General features: G+C 57.4%; 1 protein-coding gene across 5 annotated transcripts in view; it reads right to left on the reverse strand.

The window, feature by feature from the left end:
- Window positions 1–14,018, reverse strand: part of DGKZ (diacylglycerol kinase zeta) — a 39,725-nt gene that overhangs the window by 17,003 nt on the left and 8,704 nt on the right. Inside the window, exon 1 of one of the 5 annotated variants that reach the window (XM_037522375.2) lies at window positions 13,245–13,587. The exons of 1 other annotated variant lie outside the window; for it this stretch is intronic. In XM_037522375.2, the coding sequence (XP_037378272.1) occupies window positions 13,245–13,516 (272 nt within the window). In that variant the 5' untranslated portion in view covers window positions 13,517–13,587. Of the gene's footprint in view, window positions 1–11,031; window positions 11,386–13,244; window positions 13,588–14,018 lie in introns of those variants that run through there. 3 more of the 5 variants (XM_037522374.2, XM_037522377.1, XM_037522378.2) reach the window with 3 other exon arrangements.

Below are 14,018 nucleotides of genomic sequence, written 5' to 3' on the forward strand. Positions count from 1 at the left end.
CAGGTGGGGGCTGGGGTCCCCTTGGGCAGATGAGAGCCCCGGCTCTGGCTCCAGCTCCTGGCTGCCGGCTGGAGGCCCAGCAAGTCCTAGTTTGGAGAGCGAGCGGCTGTGGCTGCTCCTCTGCCCCCTCCCCCCGCACTCTCCTCCCCCCGCCTGAGAGCCGTTATGAAAATAACCCAATTGGTAACCGACTGCACTTCCTCTCCCAGCGGCGGCTCCCGGCCCTGCAGCGAGCCGACAACGAGGGTGGGCGGAACGCACCCCAGCTTTGCCTCCTGGCTTCTCTCCCCCAAGTCCCCAGGGTGGGCCAGGCAGGCTGAGCCCAGGAGCCTCCCCTCCACGTGCCTGTCACAGCACAGCTCCTGCCTCGGATCCCCACACGCTTGGGGAGGGAGAAGTGGGGGGCAGGCTGGCTCCCTTCCCTGGAGCTACCTGCGCCCTCTGGCACCCACAGGGCAGGCTTTCAGGGATTTAGGGAAAGCCTCTGAGACAGCTAAGCACTGGCTCCAGACAGAATGACCACAAAAATAAATATCTGCTGAGTGTTTCACAACTTACAAAGCACTTTTCTACAAGCTTTATCAGACGGGAGCCTCGTCATTGCTCGAACCAGGGGCAGCGGGAGCCCGAGGAGGCTGGCACGGAGGCCCACGGCTCAGAAGTGGTGGAGCCGGGGCTCTCAGTCAGGTCTCCTGGCTCGGCCAAGGGGCCCTGCCAGAGTCTCCCTGGTTGGTGTCCAAGAAAGGTTGACCCGGGGGACACATGCCCGCTTATAACACACCCCTCGCCCACACTCCTGGCTCCCGAGGCGCTCAAGTGGCAGCTCTCAGACGTCCCCATCCCAGGACCCCTTCATAGTCTTCAGATTATTGAAAATCCCAAAGAGGTTTTATTCATGGAGACTATAGCTATTAATGGCTGCCATATTAGAAATTAAAATGAGAAACGTTAAAAAATGTTTATTCATTCTTTTCAAAGCAATAAGCCCACCACACATGAACATACATCATTTTATGGGGAAAAATTACTTAAAATGTGAAAAACCACCAAGAAGAGTGGCATTGTTTCAACTTTGGCCAATCTCTTTCATGTTAGCTGAAGAGAAGAGAGCTGGAGCTCGTACCTGCCTCTTCAGTCAAGCTGTCGCAAGAAGTTGTTTGGTTGAGGTATGCGAAGAAAATCTCATCTCACACTGACATGTAGATAGGGAAGGAAAGAAAGATTTTAATAACCTCTCAGGCAATTACAAACATTCTTCTGTGCTCCTTCACCAAAGTATGACAAGTGGTAGTTTCTGAAAGGTTAGTGGAGCAATGTGGAGCCTGAAACCTTATCAATGAACTTTGCATTATCTTGCATTTTTAGAATTTTGCAACATCAAACATCAGGCTTTGGAAAACACTGGTTTACTGAGTAATGAAAATCTTCCAAGTATGGACACATTTCCTTCCACAACATCAAAAAATCACTTTTGCTGGTATTACCACTGTTCTCCTCCGACCAGTCTTGACATCCTGGGAAACTGGCAGGCTCCAGAGGATACGATTTTCACTCAAAAGTCCAGTTTATCATTAGCAACAAACAGGGATAGTGTTTTTTGAAGTGGCAAGTTCATGTCACTCATTTTTTGAGAAAATAGCTGCTACACACCCACATCTGCACAGACCGTCAGTACTTTTGTGTTAAAGATGCTCTTTTAAACGAGACCTGAGTGCAGGGTGCCAGCCCTGAAGGGCTCCCAAGCCACAGCCCAGCCCCTCTGCAGCAGCAGTGCCTTACATCGCACAGGATATTTAAAAAAACATATACTCAAAGGCCTCGGCTTTACAATTATTTTTACCACATCTTTGTTGTTCTCATGAGTGCGAAGAATACAACAGCTCCTGCTTAAAAGGGTCACTGCCTCTGCCTGTGCTAAGGTAGCAGATCCACTCCCCGCCCCCCACCCCCCCTTTTTTTAGCACCATCAGTAAAAACATTAGCACGGGGAAAAGGGGCACGAGCCAGGGCAGTTATAAAAGTGTTATTACGATCTTACCAATCAATGCCCTCAAGGGTCTAGGGTACCCCAGGACCATGCTTTGTGAACCACTGATTCAGAAAGCTTTCCAATCCTCCAGCCTGGCAAATGAGGCTTTTGCAAGGTGGTCCTAACCCAACCTTGCACTCATTGACGCAGACCCTTGTTCTAGCCACGCCAACCTATTTTCTGTCCCCCAGCGTGGTGGTGCCAAGCCCACTGCTGTGCCCCTGCATGTGGCACACCTTCTGCCCGGAATACTGGCCTCCTTCCCCACTTGTATCAAAATCCCACCTGCTCACAGCTGCCCTAGCCAAGAACACATCACTCCAACTGACGACTGCACATCACCCATTGGCTCTCCTGCCCCGGACTCCGGGAAGTCCTGATTCTTTCAAATCCATATGCCTCATTCCCCCTCCGCACCCCCCAGCAGACCACAGGTTCCCAAGGGTCCAGGGCCAGAGCTAGTGCAGCTGGCCATGCCCTGCACAGCGCAGGCCGCGATCCAGTGTTTACTGTCCATCACCCGGGAAGGAACAGGGAATTCCGTGGGGGATGGGCTAGCGCCTTGGGGGAAGAGAATGGCTTCCTCCACCTCGGGTACTGCACCCAAGGGCTGACCACAAGGCCCAGGCTGGCCCAGGCCACTTCTTCTTGTTGGGCACAAGGGACAGCAATAGCCCGTTTTAGCAGCCCCCTTCCTCTCGGCTCCAGAAGACCTGAGGAGTGACAGCTGAGGCCCCTTTTCTGGGCTGGGTGCCATCGCCCACTCCATGCTCTCCACGGCTGTCCTTATGAGACCTGGACAGCCTGATTTGGCGACATGAAGTCACATGGGAGGGTGGTTGGCAGGGGGAGGGGTGGCCTGAGACCCTTGGGGGCTGGGCTAGGATCACAGCTCAGAGCTCCGCACTGAAACACCCCCAGTTTCTCCTTTGTGTGCCGAGTCCCAGGGTCTGGTTCCTGGTAGCCCCTGGAGAAATGTGTGCAGAATGACTGAGGGACTGACTGATTCCTTTGAGCCTCTCTTCCAAGCTATTCTCCCACTGCCCCCAGATTTCATTCTGAAGTACCCACTTGCCCTGCACTGTCAGCTGAGCAAAAGGCGAAGACGGTGGCTGGCCTCCTCCCGCATCTCTTTCATACTTCTTACACGTTACTTGACAGATGCTAGTTCACCTCGGGCTCAGGGCCAGGACACTGTTTTGAGTGTTTCACAAATATTAACTCATGTAATTTTCACACAAAGTATTATCCCTGTCTTACCGATGAGGAAACTGAAGCGCAAAGATAAAGTAATTTGCCCGCAGTCATGCATCTGGTCAGTGGCCACCCAGGAGTCTGCTCGGGACCCATGCTCTCAGCAACCCCTCACCCCTGCCAGCAAAGCACGGGGCACGGGGCAGCCTCTATCTGGTACACTATATGCCCCTCCTCTATGCAGTGAGCCCTCCTTCATCTTTTTCCTCTCATCTTTTCAGAGTTGGCTCAGACATTGGCTCTGCTGGAAAGTTCTCCCTAGCCTCCTCTCCCGGGGGGTTAGCTGCTCCCACGCTTGTACACACACCTCCCCACACCCCCCCACCCCCCGTTACTCTGGGCTATCACACTGGTTGATGAGTTGTATCCCCCAGCAGACTGTGAGCCCCTGGGACCACGTATTGCTGGTAATTGCATCCCCAGTGTCTAGAAGCGCTGGGCGTGCCCGAAGGAGTGAGTGGAGGGAAAAGCGAAGGGTCCAGTTTCAGCCTCCTGGAGTGGATCAAGCTGAAAGTGAAGGGCTTCGGGCCGGCGCAGAGGTCCAGAGGCTGGTTGGCTCCTGAGGCCTTCCTGCCAGCACTGGTTGGGCAAGTTGCTGGTCTCAGCACAAGGGCTGACTCTCCTGTCCCAGAGGCACAGGCTGAAACCGATCCCAGATGGGAATTCTGATATGTCTCCCTCCAGGTCTCCCTAGAGGGCCCCTTTGCTACATACCCCTGCTGGCCTCCACGTCCCTCTTCTCTTGTGACGGGTCCCTCCCGTGGCCATCTCCTGTCTGCCGCAGGCCTCCACTCCCCATCTGCCGGGACCAGCATTCCCCCTTTATCTCCTCATTCAAAATTTAACTCCCCCTCTGAACATAATGCTCCCTTCCCAGCTCCCAGATCTTTGCAGAATCAGCCATCAGCCCCCAGGTCCCACCCCCTCTCCAAGCTTCCATGTACCCCACACAGGAGGTTTTTCCTGCCTTTGAAACAGAAACCTTGCCCAGCAGCTCCCTGACTCATCACAGGGGACGCAGGTCTTTCCCGTGGACTTGGGCTCAAAGGTCCGGAGAGGTTCTGCTTCTGACCATCCCTCTGACCTCAAGCCGAGTCTCTTAAGGGTCTGAGCCTTAATTTTCTCATCAGACAAATGGGATAACACCCACTTTCTCTGCCTCACGCTTGAAAGAGGAAGAGTTTGTGGATGGTAACCCATTCCTCAGCTCACCAAAACTTTAAAGAGAGAAAAATAACTCCAGGAGCCAAAAAAATTAGACAACCATTTTGGAGCACAATTCAGCAACACCCATGTACGCTGAAGACAAATGGCCCATGACCACACAGTGTGGACAGAACACACAGAAAGGCCCCCTCCGAGGGCCTGCTTGCTGTGCCAAGAAACTACCAACCACTTAAAAGTGCATCACCAGGGCCTCCCCGGTGGCGCAGCGGTTGAGCGCTGGGCTGCGAAGCTGCCTGCAGCCTCCACGGCTCAGGTTCGATCCCCGGCTGCTCCCCGGCCACCGGAGGAGGGTCCCGCATGGCGCGCAGACCTCTCCTGCCGCCCGCTGCTCCCCTCAGCAGTGTACTTCGGTCCTTCTGCCTGCTCTGCTCCCCGCTCTGGCTCTGGTGGATTCTCTCACCCTCCCGCGCTTCTGACTGTACCCAGTGCTTGTATAGACAGGAACAAACAAACAAATAAAATAGATAAATAAATAGATAAAACATGCTTCTAAAAAAAAAAAAAAAAAGTGCATCACCAGGAGACCGGGCAGTAGCTGCCACACAGCTACAAAATGGCACGTGGCAGCTAAAATGGGTTCACAAGACCTGGTGTTTCAAGATGGTTAAATCTCCCAAACAGTGTAGAAGGGAAAATCGAACAGTATACTGTTCAAATCAAGCACAAAGCCATACCGAGCAGTGTTACAGGCAGCTGTGGGTACATACCTGGGTAGGAAAAATTTAAAATCAGGCATGGGAACACCAACATCAAAGCCAGGATGATGGTTACCTCTGGAGAGGGAGCCACCGGGCCTGTCTCTAAAGCATTTTCTCTAAAGCAATTATGGCATAATGGGAGACTCCACCAAGCTCGGTGCTGGGCGCTGTGTTACTCTGTATACTTTTCTAATTGCAACCTGTTTTATGCTTTTAAAACAGTTTTTAAATAACTTTTTAAAAAGACCCCCCCCAGAGGAAGAACAGCTCCTGGGGGGAGGAGGGACTGGGTCCTCCATGGGCGGGTTTTAGCATGGATCCCAGAGGATGTTCCTTACACTGTCTTCAAGTAGGAGCCCCATGCCTGTGGGGCCGGAAAGAAGGTCTCCCCCACAAGGGTTGCCTCCCAGGGGATAGTAAGTGGGTGGTGGGCTGTCTGTGGGGTGTCTGCGTGGGCTGGGGAGCAGGAACCAGCTTGCCCCCTTTCACAACCACCCCCGCCTCAGTAAAATGTCAGCAAGCTGGGGGGGAGAGACAGGCAAGCTGTTAACCCGCACGATGCCAGGGCGTGGGTGGCACAGGCCCAGGCTCCCAGACAGCTATTTCGGCATGTGCTGTGATGGGGCTCAGCCCTACCAGGGGAGAGGCTTCTCTGTGGGAGCTCTGCACTGGCGCTCTGCCAGGGCAAGGGGACGAGGTATCTGAATGTGGAGGGTGCAGGCTCTGGGGCCCTCCCTCTTTCTTCAGAACTCTCACCCAAGGAGTCTGGGCACAAAAGAGGCCACCTCTGCTGCGCTGTGCTCTGCCTCTGAGGGCTCTCCCCAGGCCCAGGCCACCTGCTGACCCCAGGGTGGTTTTGAAAGCATCCGTGCACTTTGTAAACAAGATAAAAGGTCACAGCCTTGCCCCTACATGCCAGATCCAGCCCGGGAAGCACAAGGCTACGCTCACCCCCCAGCCTCCCTCCCAAGGGTCTCCCCCTGAAGCTCCTGGGGTCCAGCAGCAGAGCAGCTCACGGGTCTCACTGTGCTCCAACTCCACCTCACGGAGCACTCAAACCCTTCTCAGCTTACCCAAGGGGACTGAAAGGCAAGAGCAGAAGAATAAGCAGGGCAGCCTGGCGGCATGAGTAGCTCCGCCGGGCTCCAGGGCGAGCACTGTGATCCTGAGCCAGGACCCTGACCTTCCTGTGCCTTGTCTCCTCATCTGTAAAGCGGGAATAAAACCAACTACAAGGCTGTTGTGAGGAAGTTGTGAAAATGATGGATTTACAAGCTCTGACAACTGTTAATCCCTGGCGCACCACTCATCTGGACGCAGAGAAGGGTAGGCGCACCTCCTCCTTGGCTCCTGCCTCGGGCCACGGAGCCCATGGTCTCTCTCAGACCTGCCCTCTAATACCTTGCCTCAGCCAAGGAAGGGGTGAGAAGGAAGAGGGCAGAATGGCAGCTCCTCAAAGACATTCAGGTAGGCTCTGGCCTACCCTTCCCAGGGGAAACCGCCCCCCAGAGCTCTCACTTGTGACCACATGCTAGCCAGGCCCTGGGCTGAGAACCATGGGGATGAAGGACTGCACGCAGGCCCTCTGTGCACATGGCACGCTAATGATTTCAGAACATGGGGCAGTAGTCAGCTCACTGCCCCCCCCCCCAAGGCTGACCTACAGAGCTGCTGGGGTGGCAACAGAAACCTGGAGGGGGCGGGGCGCAGGAGAAGGAGGAGGCATCTGGCAGCTTGGAAGGTGCCAGATGAGGGTTTCTCAGAAAGCAGGAAAGCTTCTTTGGGTTCCTGTGATGTGGCACAAACTAACATGGCTTAAGAGTTAGGGGACTAGCCTTGGGAGCTGTAAGAACCTGGTTTGGTCAAGGCAACTCATTGGGCCTCCAACTCCAGGAGGAGGGAGTTGTGCCAGATGCTACGGCCGTGCACACTGAGCCTGCTTTCTGCTGCCCTCTGTGTGGCTCCACCCTGTCAGAGGACCGCTCACCAGTAGGAAGTGTCTCGGGGTCCACCCACAGCAGGTCTCTGGGGCAAGTGGACTAGCCAGAGGAGACCGCACTCCCTGCTGTGGTAGTTGTCTCCCCCTTGTGTCGTTTTACCAATATTACCCGGCAAGTTCCTGGGTCAGCTGGGACCTTGAACCTCTCGCCTCTGAGGGGTATAAGGGACCCAACCTCTGCTTCTCCTGGGGAACAGCACAGGCCAAATCTCAGGGCCAGCATGCCCACTCACCTCCTCCTCTGCCTGGGAGATGAGTGGTGACTTCTGGAGAGGGCTCCAGGAAGTCGAGGAGGGCAGGCCTGTTTCTCTCACTGCCCCCTGCTCCCCGCTGCCAGGGGCCTGGGCTTGCCCCCACCTCCCTCTGCCACATGGGCCACTCCCAGTGTTAACCTGAGTAAGAAGAACCACTCAAAGAAGCTCCGTTTATTCCCAGACATCCAGGAGCCTCAGACAGGGCTTACCTCTGAGCGTTCGGCATCCCTCACTCAACACGTCTGTCTCCAATCATTGCAAAACCAACTCAAACTGGGGGTGCTTGCACTCAGGCTGCCCAGCAGGTACCCATGCCAGCCCGGACTTTGTGACCATGTTCCCTTGGGACCATGTGGCGTCACCTCTAAATGGGACCTATTGTCTCAAACTTGTTCCACAGGTGCATTTCCTGCCCTCTGGCATCTAATGACTTTGAACGCTAGTGAAGGGCAGGGGTGGCAGTCACCACGCAGGCTCCCAGGGGCTCCTTATGTCGTGAGGTATGAGGTGCCAGGTAATTTCTGATGCCTCGGAGCTCAAGCCCAGCTAATCCACAAGCTCGCGACCTTCTCAGGGTCAGACCACTGGGCCCAGGCCAGAGGATAAGAATCTTTCTTCTCTCCAGGTGGGCCTGGGAGGGGAAGGAGGAGACAATCACTGTTCCACTGTTCCACCCACTTCTGGCTGACCACCCCTTGGGCCAACAGAACCTGCAGGGTCAGTGGAGAGGCCCAGCTGCCCTGGCACTAGGCAGGGGCATGCCTCCTCTTCTGAGAGGGGGCTGGTGGCTCCCAGCAAGGAGAAGTGAGGTGGAAGGGAGCTGCGGAGGACAGAGCTCAGCCTCGTGTCTTACTGGGCTCAAAAGGGGGGATGGCAGACGGCTCCTCAGATTCCAGGAAGGTGAAGCCAGTTGTGGCGGGGGCGGGTGTGCATGTGAGGGGGTTTTAAGGAAAAGCCTCTTTAAGGAAGATACCAAAATGGATACCATCCAGAGACTGTTCTGATTGGATCAGGGATGGCAAACAGGCCACCCACAGACCATGGCTACCCTCCCCAGTCCACAGCAAACAGTGCTACTTGATTAAAGAACGCCAGCGCCCAGCCAAGACTGGAAGGCAGAATTCTCAACCTAACTGCAGCAGCCACCGCCAATCTATTCGCTATCCTTGACCCCACCCCCCTTTCCAGTCACTTATCGGGCTCCTCGGTCCCCAGGTTTGAGGTACCTGGGGGAGGGAAAGGAGCAGGATGGGGGAAACGCAGAGGGCGAATGAAACCCAATGGGAAGAGCCAGGTTAACAGTAAGATGGTTTTAGTGGAGGGACCTGAGATTGACAACCAGCGAAAGTGGCAGGACCAAATAACACAAAAGGGGCAATGCCCAGGGTCTGTCTGTCCCTGCTGCTCCCAATCACAGCAGGTAAGGAGAGAGAGGTCAGTCCCAGTGGGCATCCGAGCCCCTGAGCTCCCAGGCCTGACTGGGGAAAGTCTTCTCCTCAGGCGCCTTCCTCCGACTCTGCTGACTCTTCCCAGTGTGCTCATCCCTCCAGGCCCCACTGCCCTGCTCAGTGCTGCTAGGTGGGGACACTCCTTGCACGCTTGCAGAGGGGGCTTGCGTTCCCTCTCACTAAGCATCCCATTAGACGACTTAGTGACCCCAGAGCGACGTGCTACTGTGGTTTGCAGACTTGGTAGCACATTAGAGTCATTCGGGAAGCTGAAAAAATGGCCAGGCTCCACCTCCCGACCCCATGAATCAAAAGTACCAAGGCTTTAAGATCTAGGAACCGGTACCCCCTAAAACGCCCTGGCTCACCGTGATGTCCTACTTGAGAACACGGGACTTAGCGAGGGATGTGGGCTTTAGAATCAGACTAGAGTTCAAATTTTATCTCTGCTTCTTCCTTGCTATGTGACTGTTTATCTCTGTGTTTCCCTCATCTACAAAAACAGAAAATACCTATCCTGCTTATTTTAGGGTTATATAAAGATACTTGGCTCTCTTTTTATTCTTCCTTCTAAATGTGCTGGAGGCTCATCCCTCCACGCACAAACCTGTGCCTTTCAGAAGGGGCACAGCCCGGAGTCAGAATAGCACAACACTTGGTACCTGTGGGCAGGGACAGGAAGCCTCTGGCGGAGCCCCTCCCTCCCCCTCCCGAGCCTGTGAACGCTGGAGGCTACATCCTGCAGAGCTGAGTGTAAAATGCTCCATCTTGCAGGGCTGTGGGTGACAAAACAGAGGTACTGGATGCTTAGCTCCCTGCCCAGTTTTAAATGACATTGAAGCCTGCGTGGCTTCACAAGAGCTCGCGGTGCTCCATCTGCCAGTGTGAGAATCCAGATCTCTGGGTGTGCTTGGCGACATGGAGCAGGTGCACAGAGCAGGGCCCCGGCTAGAGTAAGGCAGGCGGAGCACAGGTCAGCGTTACAGAGATGCCGACCGCAGAAAAGGAGAAAACCGCCCACGTTATTGGTGGGTAAAGTCTACCCTCTGGGAAGCGACAGGGCAAAGTTCAGGGGGGCTGACTACCACAAAGCCTGACTGGCAACAGGACACAAGTGAGAGGGAAGGTTGGGCAGACTCCAAGTGGTCAGAGTCCAGCCTGAGTCGGTTCTGGGGTCCTTCAATGATTGGCTGCAAGCTCCATGGTCACTGGAGAAGGGCAGCGGTCAGTCAGGAAAAGGCACAGGGAGCCAGGTGGGGTACTCGTGGGGCTCCACCTCCCCTCCCCTTACACCAGGGCTGTGCCCAAAGGAAGCGGCTCCCAGCTAAGACCAGCACACAGGCCACGAGGTGCCTGCGCTTGATCTTTCCACACCCTCCCCCCAGCTCCTCACCAGAGTCCCGGCGGCGCCAAAGCCCTGTCTTGAGAGCACCAGACAGTGACATTTGGAGAGCTGGGGTAGGGGGGGCAAAAAGGAGCTTAAGGCAGCTGATTCCACCCCATGCCTTTCCCGGTCAGGACTAGAAGCGGGGAAGGGAGATGCTGACCGTGCAGAAGTGGAAGTTGGGGGTCTCCTGGCTGATCAAGAGAAACTAGAACAGGTGGCCAGGCACCCCAAGCCCAAGGGTAGGCGGAAAATGCCGAGCGATTCCATCAGTGACCGGTGCTCCAAGACGGGCTTGTGTCGTGACAGAACCCGCGAGGCCATGTTCTGCAGATGCCCGGCAGCGGCGGCAGGCGACCCGCCCCAGAGACCCCGGAGGGCAGCACGACCTCCCCCCTTCTTCACGAGGGCCAGGAGGCTCGGCGGGTGCCCTGTCCTAACGCTGTCCACAGGGTGAATGGCCCGTCGTGGGAGTCCTACCTACCGGCGCCAGGGGGTGGAGGCGACGGTCTCCCTGCTGGAGGGCTGGAAGCTGCCCCTGCCTCGGCCCCAGAGGAGGCGCCAGGGAAGGACCCCCGCTCGGCGCCGGCGCCCCGACCGCTGGGGAGTGTCCCCCTCGAGGTGCCCGCGCCCGGACGGCGCGGACCGCCCGCCGGCGCCCCGGGGAGCGCCCCGCTCGGTGCCAGCGCGGGGCGGCCGAGCACCGCCCCCCGCGCCGCGGCCCCGCGCCCCGCTCACCTGTGCCCGAAGAGCCGCAGCCCCGGGAAGCGCCGCTTGCTGAAGCGCCGCGGCGCCTTGTCCGGCGCGGGACCCGCGTCGTGCTCGGAGCCGCTGGACGAGGCGGAGGCCGACTCGGAGTCGCTGCTCCGGGCCTCGGGGCTGCCGTCCCGCGGCTCCATCCGACCCTAGCCCCGGCCGGCGGCGGGCCCGCGGGAGACGCCCATGCCGGGCCGGCGGCCGGGCTCAGCACGCCGGCTCCGCGCCGCCCGCCGCGGCCATGGCGCGCGCTCGCTCCGCCCGCCCCGCGCCGCGCGCCCCCGCGCCCCACGCCCAGGTGCCCGGGAAGCGGCCGCCGCCGCTCCAGGAAGTGCCGCCAGCCTCGGCCGCAGGACCCCGCATAGCTGGCCGGGCCGCTGCCTGCCCGCCGCCGAGCACGCCCCCTCCGCGGCGCCGAGGCGCCGACCTCCGGCGCCCTCTGCCGGCCGCCGGCCGCGCCGCCAGCCGCCTTGGCCGCCCGGAGGGGGCGGGGCGGGAGGGAGGGGCGGGGCGAGCGAGGCCCCGCCCCGCCCCGCCCCGCCCCGCCGCCGGGCCGCGCGCTGCACACCCGCACTGCGGGCTCCCGGCGCGGTCCCGGCCTCCCCCGGCCCTCTCCCTGCGAGCAGCCTGCACGCTCACAAGTGAGCACTCGCGAAGGGGCTGTCACCACCTCCCCTCCCACAGCCGCGCGGAGCAGGCACCTCTCTCACACAGCCTGTGCCCGCTCGCAGCCCTCCCACGAGCTCCACCCTTCCCCCCCCTTGGCTCCCCCAAATCACACCCACGGGAACAGAAGTCACACAGTGCTCCCCAGACGCCAGGAGAGGCACGCCGCTCACACACAAGCATGCTCACTCATTACCCAAGTGCTTCCCCACCCCAGCTTCTCACACTCAGAGAGGAATACCAGGACCGAAGGCTCCAGATGGTCCTTGCATACCCCAACACAGAACAGACAGGGCTATTACACCAATTCGTTTTTACACAGCGATACACAGTTGTGTCCAACCCTCTCACACATTCTTGACACATAGCATTCCCAACAGCCAATGAAAGCTGCAGGTCATATTCGGAAGCACACACCTCTTACACACTCATAAATACATACACGGAATAAGGACCACCCTCGTTTACTAAGGTACACACGCACATAGAACACACACGTCTTTTTTTCCTGTGCACAAATACCTCCCCAGACCATGGTTACAGTGTCTTATCCCTTTTACACATATTATCACCCACAGAAGTGTACCTCTCACACGAACACACCCCCGCAAACACACCCCCAAGGGCAGCAGAGGTGGTTCCCCTCCAGAGATGGGAAAAGCAAATTGCAAGTGGAGCGGTCACCAGTTTTGGCACAGCCATCACCCTTGCTAGGCAGTCAGCAGCTCCCGCAGCCTGGGATGGCCCCTGCAGGGCTGACAAAGGGAGACCAGGAAGCCCGAGAGCATAGTCTTCTCATTCCCAAACCCTGCCGCCCTGGTGCCCATATCAGCTGCCTGCTGTTTCTGTTAGCACTCCTCTCAGCAAAGCCACATCCTGTGTCACCTTCACTTTCACCCTCTCCTCTGGGGTGCTGGCAGCCCTTTTTCCAGCCTTAGCCATTCATATAAAGCCAGTGCTTTGGGCTGTGACTGTTTGGTAAGCCGGTGGTTTTGAGAAGCAGCCAACACCCAGTTCAGTCCTCCCAGCTTCCTTCAAGTTTCCAGAGGACCTGGAGGTCTGACCGTGGAGGTGGGACTCTAACCCGCAACCATCAACTGGTGCCAGGGTGGTCAAGAGGAGAGCAGTGAAACCCCTAGTGGGCCTGCCATGGTCCTTCTGGGGTGCATGGGTTTGTAGGGGGGAGTTTCCCAGTGGTTCTTATAATCAGCTCTGAGATCAGAGGCAGCTGAAGACTTCACTGAGTTTGCACAGGGCCTGACAACTTCCAACACCAAACTCTTCTGAGGGATCCCCTTCCCAGATGCCCCTGTCGCGACCTCAGCTCTTAACCGCTGTGAGCTCAGCTCTCCACCACACTGACTCCCAACAATTCAAACATCAGAGCTTCCCTCCCCCTACCAAGAACTTTTAAGTCCTTTTCTGGTTGGAAAACCCACTTTTGTCACCACCCCCCTCCAGCTCCAGATAAAAGATTCATGGAGGACTGGAGATCCCTGTGCAAATTCCCGGGCCACCCAAGTACCTACTGTGTCTGGGGGGCCTCGGCTGGGATCTGTGGCACGTCCCAGGAGCGGTAGCGCCACATCTGCCTCAGTGCCCAGGGCCGGTCCCCGTCTTCTGAGCCCAGCGCCTCCGCGGGGCCCTGAGCTGCCGCCTCATTGCAGCTTCCCCCAGTACTGTGGCCGGCCCCCCGGGCGCTCATCCTGCCCGGCGACTCTCTTCCTCTTTCGGCACTTCCTGACCCGGGGGCCCTGCAAGAAGCCAGAGGACTGCCCCAGTAGAGGACCATAGGTCCCATAGGCGCCTTCCGCTGGCTGGGGCTGGAGGCTGACTGGGAAGAACTGCTGCAAGGGAGGGCGGGAGGCAGGTGGGGACAAGCCCAGCCTAGCAGCCAGGAGTCAGCCGCGAGAGTCAAAGGCTGCCAGGCAGCCACCAGGCCTGCTCAGGCTGGAATCCGAATCTCACTCCCTGTCTGGCCTTCTCCATTTAACCTTTCTGATAGTCACCCCTTGATCCTGCTGAGATTTCCTACCGCATCATGATGACCGGGTACACTGGAGGTGCCGAACCTACACACAGTCTCTCCTTAACGCCTCTGTGAGCCTCATACCTTGTAACACAAGGTGGGTACCCTGTGTTACACAGGACAGTGGCAGAGTGGAAAGAGCAACCAGGGTGGAGCCAGATGTGGCGCATGTCCTGTTTTGCACCAGCTGTGTGACTCCGTCAGGCTACAGACCTGAGTCACCCGAGATCCTTTTTGGAATTAGGTGGCATGTAAATAAATACATGAATCCCTG

The sequence above is a fragment of the Talpa occidentalis genome, unplaced genomic scaffold (assembly GCF_014898055.3).
Source record: "Talpa occidentalis isolate TD23 unplaced genomic scaffold, MPIMG_talOcc4v2.1 talOcc4.3, whole genome shotgun sequence".
Taxonomy (NCBI): Eukaryota; Metazoa; Chordata; class Mammalia; order Eulipotyphla; family Talpidae; genus Talpa; species Talpa occidentalis.